This window comes from Prionailurus bengalensis, chromosome B3, assembly GCF_016509475.1.
Source record: "Prionailurus bengalensis isolate Pbe53 chromosome B3, Fcat_Pben_1.1_paternal_pri, whole genome shotgun sequence".
NCBI lineage: Eukaryota > Metazoa > Chordata > Mammalia > Carnivora > Felidae > Prionailurus > Prionailurus bengalensis.
Genome location: NC_057355.1, coordinates 61,047,097 through 61,060,447, shown reverse-complemented (window position 1 = coordinate 61,060,447; position 13,351 = coordinate 61,047,097). Strand labels below are relative to the sequence as shown.

General features: G+C 36.7%; 1 protein-coding gene across 7 annotated transcripts in view; it reads left to right on the top strand.

Annotated features, from left to right (window-relative positions):
- Window positions 1-13,351, top strand: part of SNAP23 (synaptosome associated protein 23) — a 38,482-nt gene that overhangs the window by 12,834 nt on the left and 12,297 nt on the right. For all 7 annotated transcript variants that reach the window (XM_043554134.1, XM_043554139.1, XM_043554133.1 and 4 more), the window contains exons 2-5: window positions 7,575-7,678; window positions 8,454-8,495; window positions 8,910-8,958; window positions 9,912-10,029. In XM_043554134.1, coding sequence (XP_043410069.1) covers window positions 7,622-7,678; window positions 8,454-8,495; window positions 8,910-8,958; window positions 9,912-10,029 — 266 coding nt within the window. In that variant the 5' untranslated portion in view covers window positions 7,575-7,621. The remainder of the gene's footprint in view (window positions 1-7,574; window positions 7,679-8,453; window positions 8,496-8,909; window positions 8,959-9,911; window positions 10,030-13,351) is intronic.

Genomic DNA, 13,351 nt, shown 5'->3' with positions numbered 1-13,351 from the left:
TAGTGCCTTAGAAAAGAGGCTCTGGAGAGCTCCCTAGCCCCTTCCACCATGTAAGGCATTAGGTTTGCACCAGAAAGAGGGCACTCATGAAAATATGACCAGTGCTGGCATGTTGAGCTTAGTCAGACTTATAGCCTACAGAACTATAAGAAATAAATTTCTGTTGTTAATAAATCGAGTCTATATTGTTGTTGTTTTTTATAGCAGCCTAGATGGATTAAGAGAGTATTGTAAGGATTAAAGGAATGTGTGTGTGTATATCTATAATGCACATATGTATTTTATTTCTTAGTATAGTGTCTTGCATGTATAATGGTTTATAAGTATTAACTTGTAGTTGTTACTCTGAATCTTCTCAATCCTCTACTATCTAGATTTACAAAACGGTGAGTAAAGATTATTAAAAGTTAGCTGCCATTAAAAAAAAAAACTTCTGTATATGTTGGATACTTTCATAATAATTCATAATAAAAAGCTGATTAGCATAATGACCTTCATGTATTATTCACCCAGCTTCAACAGTCGTGGCCAATCTTGTTTCCTCTGTACTCCCAGCCATTTCCCCACCTTTGAATTATTTTAAAGCACATTCTACAGATTACCTATTAAATGGCTTCTAATTTTATACATTTTCTTTGAATCCCTGAGGATTCTCATTGTTGGTAGGAAGGTTAGAGAAGGAGAATACACTGGAGGTGAGGGGCCATGACAGGAGTTTGGCTGTATTCCAGGATGAAGTTGTAAATTCTCTGTTCCAGCTAAGTTCTCTGCCTCTTTGTGAACTCTGCGTTATCCACCTCTTAGTATTTTGCCGTGAAAGTGCTAAGAACTTATTCAGAGCTCATTAGAACCCATTTCTGCCACCTAATGTGAATGAAGTATGGTTCCCAGCCAAACTTTAGCAAGGGCCTTTCCTCTAAACATCTGTTAGCAGAATGTTTTGGACAATCGTTCTGTATCATTTCTATACCTTTGTGGTTTGGACAATCGGTCTGTATCGTTTCTATACCTCTGTATCGTTTCTATACCTTTATATCCTCTGTGAATGGATGGAAATGTTTCCACAAATACATTTACTGTGAATATGTACCAACAGAAGATTTCTCTCAAGAGAGGCTAAGAATTGATCATTATGCTTATGAAATGTGGTCTAAAATTAATTCCTTGTCTTTGTTTTCACCAGTCTTATAAGTCTGTTTTCTTGGTTGTCATAAGCTATCATATTTGTGATGAAAATAAATGAATGAAATTTAAAAGTAGTGTAACTACAATGCAGATCATTTGGTAAATTGGGAAAAAAAGAAAAATCACTCAATTTTACCACCACAGCTGTTAGTTATATTTTGATGATTTCCTGCTAGACTTTTTTATACCCATATTCTTTGTCTCAGTAGTTATAGCAAGTATTTGACTTTTTTAAGTCTTACTTTGTTCAGTTTATATAATAACCTTCAACATTTTGTGTAGTTTTGTGTTTGCTTGGCCTTAGCCAGAAAAAAAAAAAAAAAACCATTTCAGGGCAGTTTTTAATTTTTTAGACATGCAAACTATATATATATTTGTCTAGATAAGTACCTATCATCCGGAAGCTTGGTTTAATTTAAACCTGTTTAATATCTGTCTTGACATGTGCAGACTCATGACTGGCCTGAAAATAGTTCAGATACATAGCTCATACAGTATTATCAACTTCAATATTCAAATGTAGCCTCAAAGATGGAACAATTAATATTTAGTAGCTATTTTCAATTGCATTTACATTAATGTCACTTATATTTAACATTGTTTGGCTTTTCTTTTGCCTATGTCTTTCTGCTTCCCTAATAATATTAAAATAATGACACACTTGAATACCAGCCATGCATCAGGCACCAATAATAAGCACTTTGTATGGATCACCTTTTTTTAATCCTCACAAAAAGAGCCTGTTATCTCTATTTTACAAATGCAGATACCAAGTCTTAATGGATTTAGCTGACTTGCCCGAGGTTATATAACAAATACATTTTGGGGCCAGAATTTGAATTCTGGAGTTCCTATGCTAGCCTGCTATGAACAGAAATTTCCACTTGATATAAATACATTGATTATCAAACTATGCTAAAAAGAACCACAAATTTTATCATACAATAATAAACTATATGGGTGTAACTTGTAGAGCAACTTATATTGTGATTAAGAAGGAATAAGTCATGAAGCTAACTTGGTAGAATATTTTAATGCAAAATCTTTGCTTTCCAGTATAAAATGAATTATTATATAAAATCACTGGTATATTATTCTTAGCAGGACACTGAAATGGGTGGTGATTTAAAGTGTTGTGTGTGAGGTGCTTGGCTGGTTCAGTTTGAAGAGCATGCAACTCTGGATCTCAGCGTTGTGAGTTTGAGCCCCAGGTTCGGTACAGAGATTACTTAAAAATAAAATCTTTAAAAATAATAGTAATGATAAAGTGCTGTACTTCCATTACTTCCTGATTACTTCTTGATTATATTTATTATATATTATATATATATACTTCCTGATTATATTATTACTTCCTGATTTTTATTGGTGAAGACATCGAACTCCTGTTGATTCAGTTCTAAGACTTTTTTCTTTATATCCCTTATTCCCAATAGTATTATTTTCAAAGTTAATGTAATTTCATTAAAAAAATTTTTTTTAATGTTTATTTTTGAGAGAGACAGAGCACAAGTGGGGGAGGGGCAGAGAGAGTTGGAGATACAGAATCCAAAGCAGCCTCCAGGCTCTGAGCTGTCAGCACAGAGCCCCCCAACACAGGGCTCCAATTCCTGAACTGTGAGATCATGACCTGAGCTGAAGTTGCATTCTTAACCAACTGAGCCACTCAGGCGCCCCTAAATTAATATAATTTCAGATTCTTAATTATTTTAAAACAGCTGAAAACCATGATAACTTTTGTCTTTCTAGTTCTTTCTTTAATTTTGTTTTTAAGATTTTATTTTCAAGTAATCTCTACACCCAACGTGGAACTCACATTTACAACTTCAAGATCAAAATTTGCATGCTCTATTGACTGAGCCAGCCAGGCACCCCAGTTCTTCCTTTAGTTTAACTGTTTTTGAGTCTGTTGAAGAATTTTTATGGTTTTATTATATGTATATTATGTATATTATATATTTATATTAAATTTAAGAATGAGCCATCGGGTAGGGTAGTCTATTTTCTGATATTCAACAGTTCTCTTAACATCTGATGTTTGTTAAGGGAAGATGCATCCAACAGTAAGACTAGTTACCAGACCATGAACTATCTTTGGTTTCAGAGTATCCATACTTGAATAATAAGTCTGCTCAAAAAGAAAACAAAACAAGACAAAAAACAGGGCACCCAGGTGGCTCAGTGGGTTGAGCGTCTGACTCTTGATTCTGGCTCAGGTCATGACCCCCGGGTTGTGGGATTGAGCCCTGTGTTGGGCTCCTCGTTGAGTGTGGAGCCTACTTGAGATTCTCTCTCCCTCTGCCCCTTTCCCCCCTACTCCCCTCAGTCTTGCTCTCTCTCTCTCTCTCTCTCTCTCTCTCTTAAAAATAAAAATAATAAATCAGCTCTTTACTGATTCAGTCACCCTGGGCAAATTACTGGAATCTTATTTCGCCCATCTATAAGGTGGCATAATAAAGATAATGATGTATATAAGTACTTAGTAGGGTACATGATATATACTAAGGTACTCAGTGAACATTTCTTCTTCCCCACTCCAAAGTTTATAAAAAGAAATTAAGGTAAACTAGAGTCTTCTAGTAAGCCCAAATTAACCAAATTAAGGGAGATACAGTGTAAAAGTGCTAGGGAAACTCTTGCTTTTATCTTTCAAAGGGAGCATATACTACACTCACAATTAGCATAGTATATTAAGTTCCAGGAATATTGACAAAAATGACACATATTTAACCTGTTAGATTATATATAAGAAGACAAAGGTTTTTTTTTTAATAAAAAAATTTTTATGTTTTATTTTACATTTAAGAGAGAGACAGAGCACAAGCAGGGGAGAGGCAGAGAGAGAGGGAGACACAACCTGAGTAGGCTCCAGGTTCCGAGCTGTCAGCACAGAGACGTGGGGCTCACACTCACGGACCACAAGATCATGACGTAAGCCAAAGTCAGATGCTTAACTGACTGAGCCACCCAGGCACCCTGAAGACAAAGTTTAATGGGATATTTGTGTCAAGAGACATTTCATTTTCCTTCCCCTCCCCCAGCTTTAATTTAAAAAACTTTTTTGTGTGTTTTATTTTTGAGACAGAGACAGTGTGAATGGGGGAGGGGCAGAGAGAGAGAGGGAGACACAGAATCTGAAGCAGGCTTCAGGCTCTGAGTTGTCAGTACAGAGCCCAACGCAGGGCTTGAACTCAGGAACTGTGAGCTCATGACCTGAGTGGAAATTAGACGCTTAACTGACTGAGCCATTCAGTTGCCGCTCTAAGCCCCCCCCCTTTTTTTTTTAAGTTTATTTACTTATTTTGAGAGAGAGAGCAGGGAAGGGGCAGAGAGAGGGAGAGAGAATCCTAAGCAAGCTTTGCACTGTCAGCATGGACCCTGACATGGGGCTCAAATGCATGAACTGTGAGATCATGACTTGAGCTGAAAGCAAGAGTCAGTGGCTTAACTGACTGAGCCACTAGGCACTCCCTCTAATTCTCATTACTACAACATTCTGAGTAGTCTTTTCCTGACTCCATAAGGAAAAACTCCTGGAGATAATAATAAATATGAGTAAAGCTATATAACTAATTCTAGGTTGCACCCTGCCTGACGCTTCAGAGCAGTTTAGTAAAAGCTAATAAGAGCCTTGGAAGTATTGTTGCTTTGTCCTTCCCCTATAATTCTGCTTTGTCTCTCTTACTCCCTTTTACTGTATCCATGTGTTCAACACCCTCAAGAAGCCAGAGTAGAGGTCTTAGGCAGCTGTGTTCTGATATCAGCTTGTCAAACGTGGGTGAGAACTTTACATAAGTCTGTTTCTTGTCTTGTGCGCCATCTGCTCAGGGGAGGAAAAAAAGAAATACTAGGCAGAACTTTGAGTTCACCAAAGTTTGTGTCTCTCAAAATGAGTCCATTGCCATGCCAGGAGTGATTCTTCATTTCTGCCTCCCAGCTGTATCTGCCTTCGTGTGTGTGTGTGTGTGTGTGTGTGTATAATTAGAAGGAATCTTCTAGTTTGACAGAGGTCAGTTTTACATTCAAGCCTCTCCTTCAACCTACGTGTTTTGCCGATTTTCACTAGGATAGGAAGATAGCAAATAGGAGTAGAATTATGAAATTATACAGTTTGAGAGATCTGGGCATTATATGCCCAAAATACATTCCTACCCATGGGACACTGTATTGGGAAACTTGACTAAGGATGTCACTTCCAGGCACTGCTTGATTAGCATGTATTACTTTTCATATCACTTTTTTGTTCTATTGGGCATAGACAACTTTGGAGCATTCTGCCTGGTAAGAGCAGGCTTTGAAAGGTATCTTGTTGGGGCTCTGAAAGTAATGGAGAAACAAGTTACCTGGGAAGGCAGACGAGGTATTATAGAAATGAAAGGTGTACAAAAATCTGAAGGCGAGAGATTACAAAAACAACTTTTCTTTTCATAATTGCAACTATAAAAGATTGACAGAAGAGAAAACTGTAGCATGAACATATCTCTGATAAATCTAAAGGGTCAAAGTAATAAAGCATGTGGTCCTACCTATGCTTCTACCTATGAATGAACAATTCTTAATTCAAGAAAGACCTTGTATCTTGATTATATATCTTAGTACATGAACCTTTTGCCAGAACCAGAGTCCTACAGTGGCAAGCAAGATATGAAATTAAATCTGTAGCTTTTGCAGTAATACTTTTTATTACTAATAGTAATGAATAATCATTTTTTCATGAGCATTAAAGGCTTTAATAAAGGTTCAAAATCTTAATTAAACCTAAAACAGCCACGATAATAGGAGTTAATAAATAAACAGGACTCCAAATGCAGTGCCTTTCTGTACTGAGAATATAATATTGTTGTTTTTTGTTTTATGAGTGATGATTCTACTAAAAGTGATGGTTAGTTATGGATGTGACTAAAAAGATTTGTGTGTGACTAGCAAGCCATTTCAGATCATACACTTGTAATGGCAATTTTTGCTTTGTGTTTCTAGTGGATAATTGCAGGCTTAGTGCTACTGGTATATGTAGCTTTGTTTCTAAAATCTACATAAATATTTTGAGAATGCACCTTGTTTTTCTGCTTATGTGTTCATTCAGCACACATTTGCTGGAGTACCAACTGTCAGATCCAATATATTAGGTGTTAGAGATTTAAAACAAAAAAACAAAAAAACATACATATATATATATGTGTGTGTGTATATGTATGTATGTATATATATATATATATATATATATAACAAAATCACTGTCTTCCAAGGATTTAGTCTAGTATATTCCTGGTTAACTAGGTTCCCTACCGGTCATTGAATATACTCCTTGACAGGGTGCCTCTCAACTTCAGCACTTTGACATTTGGGACCAGTTAATCGTTTGTTGCAAAGGGCTGTCCCTAGGAGCATTATGGGATATTTAGCAGCATTCCTGGCCTCTACCTGTTAGATGCCAGTAACACTACCCACCCCCCTCAAACTCATGACAATCATTACCCTTGTTCCCTGAGGGTACATTCAGAACTTTATCTGTGTCACTGACACAGGGCTTTGGTAAAATTTGTTTTCAAAAATGTAATAACAGAAAAAAAATAACACAAAGCTAACAAATGTAATGAAAGGAAAGCAACCTAGAGGTGTAACACAGTAGTTACTACTCCATATGACTTTTCAAAGAGGGATACACAACAGTAGTACTGAATAACACCTAGTAACTGTTTTGTGTTTAGTTTGAATGTCTATGAATCTTCTTTTTCCGAGTTATGAGTTACTAAATTACTATGTATAGGAGAAAGAATTTTTGCATTTCTTAGGGGCTTCACTAAAACAAGAAACAATATAATTGGAAAGGGAGAATCCACTGTGAAAAATCTGTTCTGAGTTCTACATTAACATTACCCTTTTCTTGTTAAGAATGAAAATAATTCATTTTCTCTAATTAGTGGCCTGGACAACTGGCACATGTCTAGAATGTTTCCTGTGTTCTTCAGGCACATGACTTTGAATTTTGTTACTTTATTAATGGAATACTACCTAACTTAGACTCTTCACCTTATTGCTTTTTCGTATTCAAATAATGTATGAAGAACATTTTATAACCAAGAATTCATTTTAATAATCTTTTAAAGCTTGTCTCTAGTATGTGGTCCTCAAAGTAGAGAGACCACTTTCCTCTTTGAAATAGCATTTCACTAGAAGTCCTGAAACCTGAGTTTCAGCTTCTCCTCTGGTGCTAATTAGCATTTAACCAACTATTTATCCTTCCTTGGCCATAATTTCCTCACCTGTGATAGATAACTAGCTGGATAAAGATACAGATAGGTTATTCCATCCTGTTTTCCAGATAAGTATCCTGAATTCCATAAATCCATACTCTTTGCTCAAACTTTTTTATATCCTTATTATTACAGAATATCCACGTTTCAGTTTCTGTGCTTATCAAAAGTTTTAATTCATCATGGATAATCTGTCATCAGAAGAAATTCAGCTGAGAGCCCACCAGGTTACTGATGAGGTAAATATTTTACTTGGAATAAGTAATTTTCTTTTTTTTTTTTTTTTAATTTTTTAAAAATGTTTATTCATTTTTGAGAGACAGAGACAGAGCATGAGTTGGGGAAAGGAAGAGAGAGCGGGAGACACAGAATCCACAGCACAGAGCCCTATGCAGGGCTCGAACTCTAGAACCACGAGGTCATGACCTGAGCCAAAGTCGGATGCTTAACCGACTGAGCCACCTGGGCACCCCAGCAATTCTCTTTCAGTTGAGGGATGAAAGGACCTTCTTAGAAGTCCATTTTGACCTCCCCGTCACTTTATGTCCAAGAATGCATTTGCCTCAGAATGCCATTGCTGGCCCCTTAGTTTTTCAGCTCACTAAAAGCTAAATAAATGAAAGCAATTTGGGTTTTTTTGGTTTTTTTTTTTTTTTTTTTTAGATAGTCATTGTGTAACAATTACTTACAACAAAATACTCTAAATTAGAGGAATTGAAAACATTTAATTTAACAGAATTTCTGATGTCTGTGTTATATACCTTGATTTCTGCCTACATTAAACTTTTATAAATGCCTCCAAATTTTCTCTCATGGAGCACCTGGTAGGAAGAAAGTAACTAAAATTATAGTGCTCAACTTTATTTTTTTGTTTTGTTTGTTTATTTTAAAGGGAAGGTTGGGTGGGCTGGCAGTATCTAAAAATAGAATAGCATCATGAATATATGATCAGGTTTTTCTTTCTTTTTTTTGGCTACATATTTTAGAATACTAAAACCCTATATTTTTCCCTAGTCTCTGGAAAGCACAAGGAGAATGCTGGGTTTAGCCATTGAGGTAAGAAACAAACTTTAATCATTAAAGTTAAGTACAGAAATTGTATAAGAGGGATCTTGATAGCATAAGCTGGGATTTCTGTTAAGAGTCAGAAGGATATGGTATCAGTAAGCTTTATTATTTGAAACAGCAGTTGCTGAAATTGTCAAACCATACACTAATGGACCTTTTTTGTTTCTCCCATTGACAGTATTAGAATGTGATAAGGAAGATCAATTCACCATGAATTAGTGATTTAATTTTATTGGGACATGGTGAATGGTTAAAGTTGGTTTGGAATATTAGTTTTCTCTGTAGCTTTAATCCTCTGAGAACTTAGGTTTCTAAATGATTATCTCTTGCTATTAGGCCTTGTAGTCTTTGTTTCTGTTGCTTTTGTTTTTTAGTGCTATCAGCTTTTTTCCCTTCTTTTAGTCTCAGGATGCAGGAATCAAGACCATCACTATGCTGGATGAACAAGGGGGTGAGTTGCAGTCATTGGCAAAAACCCTTGATTTGACTTAGAATACCAGAAAGCCCTTTCAAATCAGCCATGTTGAAAATTAAGCCTTGGGGAGTGCCTTCTCTGTGTAAGATAAAAGTGATAGGTTTCCTTTTTTCTGAATTATGTCGTGTTAATTGCCTATTTGAGGTGGGGATGACCGTGCCCAATTGTATACCAAGTACTTGTCCAGTAGCAGGATTTATTGTGTGCATTTGTCATATGTACATTAGATACTATGATATTCTTGCATCCTTTTCAGAAATCAGGTTAAGACCTTAAACAGGTTTAGATTTGGGTGAGCTTGGAAATATTCTATTTGAGTTGCCCCTGAGCAATCTGGCCTAATTTTTTTTTTTTTTTTTCACTTTAGAGAGAGAGAAACAGGGTACAAGTGGGGAAGGGGCAGAGAGAGAGAGGGGGACACAGAATCTGAAGCAGGCTTCAGGCTCTGAGCTGTCAGCGCAGAACCTGACACAGGGCTTGAACTTGTGAACTGTGAGATCATGACCTGAGCTGAAGTCGGACACTTAACCGAATGAGCCACCCAGGTGCCCCTCTGGCCTAGTTTTTATTAGACTTACGATAGCCCTCAGGTTTTGAACTTATCCAGAGATAAAACACTAGGGACCTGGTCTGGTCAAAGTATACTTTATTTGGTTTCAGGGGTGATCTCTAAAACTCTCACATGCTCCTCTTACACAAATTTCTTTAGAACAAATCTTCCCACAGTAAGAGGCCACTGCCTCAAAATCAGTTTGTGAAAGATTGTTTTCATGTTGGACAATATGTAGTACTTTCTGGCACTGATACAGTCACTGGAATGATGGATTATTGGTGGATTCAAAATTGAGGTTTGCTATTCATAATAATAGTGTTTTCTGGTTGGTACTGGGACTGTAAAACAAAATGTAACTTCCCCACCTTATTCTTAGAACAACTAAACCGCATAGAAGAAGGCATGGACCAAATAAATAAAGACATGAGAGAGGCAGAGAAGACTTTAACAGAACTCAACAAGTGCTGTGGCCTTTGTGTCTGCCCATGTAATAGGTGAGTTGAGAAATCAAGATCTTTTTAAAATTAAAGTGAGAGCATCCCCACCCACCCCTCTGATAAGGTCAGAGGTGTGACTGGGCCTATATACGGAACTTTGTGAGATAAATTTAAGCCATTTTTCCTTCAGGCAGATCAACCTTTTCATGAAAATGGGCATGTTCACTAAAAACCATGGCCTAAATTTGGTCTTTTCTGGGATCAAGTCACAATTTCATTTTTTAATAATGTATGAAATATAATGGAGGAAATTTACATCTGGATAATGTATAGCAGGATGGAATTAGTGTCTTTTCCTCTCAAACAAAGAGTATTAACAAAATATATATTTTATGGTAGGCACATGAGGGATTGCCAAAGGAGGAAAGGATTTGGATCCTGTCTTCAAAAGACCTACCATGTGGTTAGATATATGAGGAAGAATAGCAGAGAAGTAAAAAATAAATAATACTGCTAGATCACATGTCAGCTAAAGCTAAGGGTACAGAACTGATAAAATTTGGTTTGGAGAAATCTTACAGGAGAGATCGGACTTGAGTTGGACTCTGAGTGTTAGAAGGATTTGGATGGACATGGAAGAACTAGGGGGCATTTCCTAATGTAAACAGAAATTATAGAGAAGCTTGACTTAGCTGCATGATTCATATAGAGTAGAAGTGAAAAATAAGACATAAGTAGGCAGACTGAGGGGTTGATGGATTGGAGTAGAATATATAACTGCACACTAGGGGACTAGTTAGGAACCTTTTATAATCTAGGCCTGTGAGGTGAGGCCTTGTTAATGAGATTAGAGAAAAAACTGTAAGTCAAAGGGAATTTATTTTAAAGCAATTGATTGTGTGTCAAACACAAGGAAAAATCAAAGAAGTCTGAAAATTTGAAGTCTCTAATAAACTAGGAGATGAAAAGTCTTCAAACTTTTTGTGTATGGTATATAAGATTATATTTGAAAGGGATCATTGTTTTTGGTCACTCCATTATGAATATTTAAATTCTCTACTTACTCTTTGGTAAACCAAACTCCATGGTGTTGACGAATATTCTATGTATTTCAACCAAGATGAGGTTTTACCTAAGGCATTCAACCATTATCTTCCCTTCTGTTTGTTAACGAAACAACTTTGAACTTTACCCTTAGTTGAAATGACAGCGCCTGGAAATTGAATGACCACCCTTGCTGCTGAGAGAATTCATTTTTGAAGAGTTTCATAAACATTAGTACTTCATCTAGTCTCAGCATTTTTACTTCTCAAAGGAGTTAGGAATGGGGGAACTTTTGTTATATTGTCATACTTATAGATAATTTTTCATGTGACAGCATTCTTAGCCATTTCTACCAAAGAATATAGAATCGTTTATTGGTCAACTTTAGTGTTTTGGTTGTAAGAAGTTAAGATTTGACAGTAGTTTTGTCCATTGGCTTTCTTTTTTTAAGACAAATCTGTTGACCTGTTTGGACCTTGTTTGACTCTCTGAAAGCGTTTATTTAAATAACTATGACTTGACAGTCAGGGTTTAGCAGATGGTTTAAGCAAACAAGTTAGAAATGCACTAAATGCATTAGAAATGCATTAATTTTTTTTAATGTTTATTTTCAAGAGAGAGAGACAGAGTGTAAGCTGGGGAGGGGCAGAGAGAGAGGGACACACAGATCCGAAGTAAGCTCCAGGCTTTGAGCTGTCAGCACAGAGCCCAATGTGGGGCTCGAACCCACAGACCATGAATGAGATCATGACCTGAGCCGAAGTCCGATGCTTAACCGACTAAGCCACCCAGGTGCCCCATTTTTATCTAAACTCTTAACTATGGATTGTAAACTTGTGCTTTTCTCCTGTGTTCTGTGTATCCTCTTGAAAGTCCAGAGGAGAGGGGCGCCTGGGTGGCTCAGTCGGTTGAGTGTCCGACTTGGGCTCACGTCATGATCTCACAGTTTGTGGGTTCGAGACCGTCATCAGGCTCTGTGCTGACCGCTTGCTCAGAGCCTGGAGCCTGCTTCAGATTCTGTGTCTCCTACTTTCTCTGCCCCTCCCCCGTTCACACTTTGTCTCACTCTGTTTCTCAAAAATAAATAAATGTTAAAAAAAAAAAAAAAAATTAAAAAAAAAAGTCCAGAGGAGAAAAGTCTAATGAATTTCCTTGAGATTACCTATTAGGAGAAGAGCAAGAAGAAGGAAGACCTCCCTAGAATGTAGGGCAAAATCAGCTCTGAGTCTAGGGTTGGTAAACAGAAAGAGCAGTGAATCCTAAGATGATCTGATATAATAAGAAGGGAATGGAGCTATAGAAGTATTAATTATTAGTAAGTACTATCTCACTTTGTATATTTGAACCAAGCATAGGCAGGATTTTCTGGGACACTGGTGAGAGAGAAGGTAGAGTATGGTCCTGAAGCTGTCTGCAGCCTCTCACCTCTGAGAACCCTTTCTCAGTAGGTCCAGAGAGGAAGGCACTTCTTGACAGATAAGAGTTAAGGTGCTCCTATAACAGAAGGATTTTTCCCTGAAGGGAAGAGAGTGATATTTTAGTTTAAAGATACCCGATTTTAACTGCCTTCCTTGCACCTCTCTCTTCTTATAACATTAATTCCGTGGCCTCTATGGTATCTCTTGTCCTCAGCTCTGTCTACTATTATTCCTGCCAGTGTCTTGATCTTTCTAATTTTATCTGCTAATCTGGGTTTTAGTTAGGCTTATCATATAAATAGCCATAACATGAGCTTCTCAAAGGCGGACACAGGATCGTATAAGGCTAGTGGTAATTCTGGTAGTAATAAAAACTCGATACACAATCTCTTAATCTGCCACTCAGAAATCTGAAAAACTCCGAGAACCAAGTTTTTGGTTTTTTTTTTTTTTCCTCATAATGTGGTGCCACAACCCATTAATTAGGCTATAAAATGTGATGTGAACTGAAACTGTTCGTGATCTTTATCACACTTCATGTAAGTGTTAATTTGCTTCACTACAGAAATATCCAGGTATTTACTGATTATGTGGTACTGCTCAAAATGTCTCACATCCAAGGGTTTGGATAAGATTTGTGGGCCTTTTTTATTAATTTAGGCGCTTATTATTCTGAACACTTTAAATTTAATCCTAACAGTAACCTTAATATGAGATAGATTCTCTTCTTAGCACCATTTTACATATAGGGAAACAGAGGCACAAAAAACTTACATTAGAAATGGAAGAGCTGAGTTTCAAAACCAGCTACAGCCACAGCTTTTAACTATATGCTACATTGCTTGACTTTGGCAAGAAAAGAATGAACTTGTTTGTTGTTGCCATTGTTAGATGTATTTCTATATAGAAAATGTATT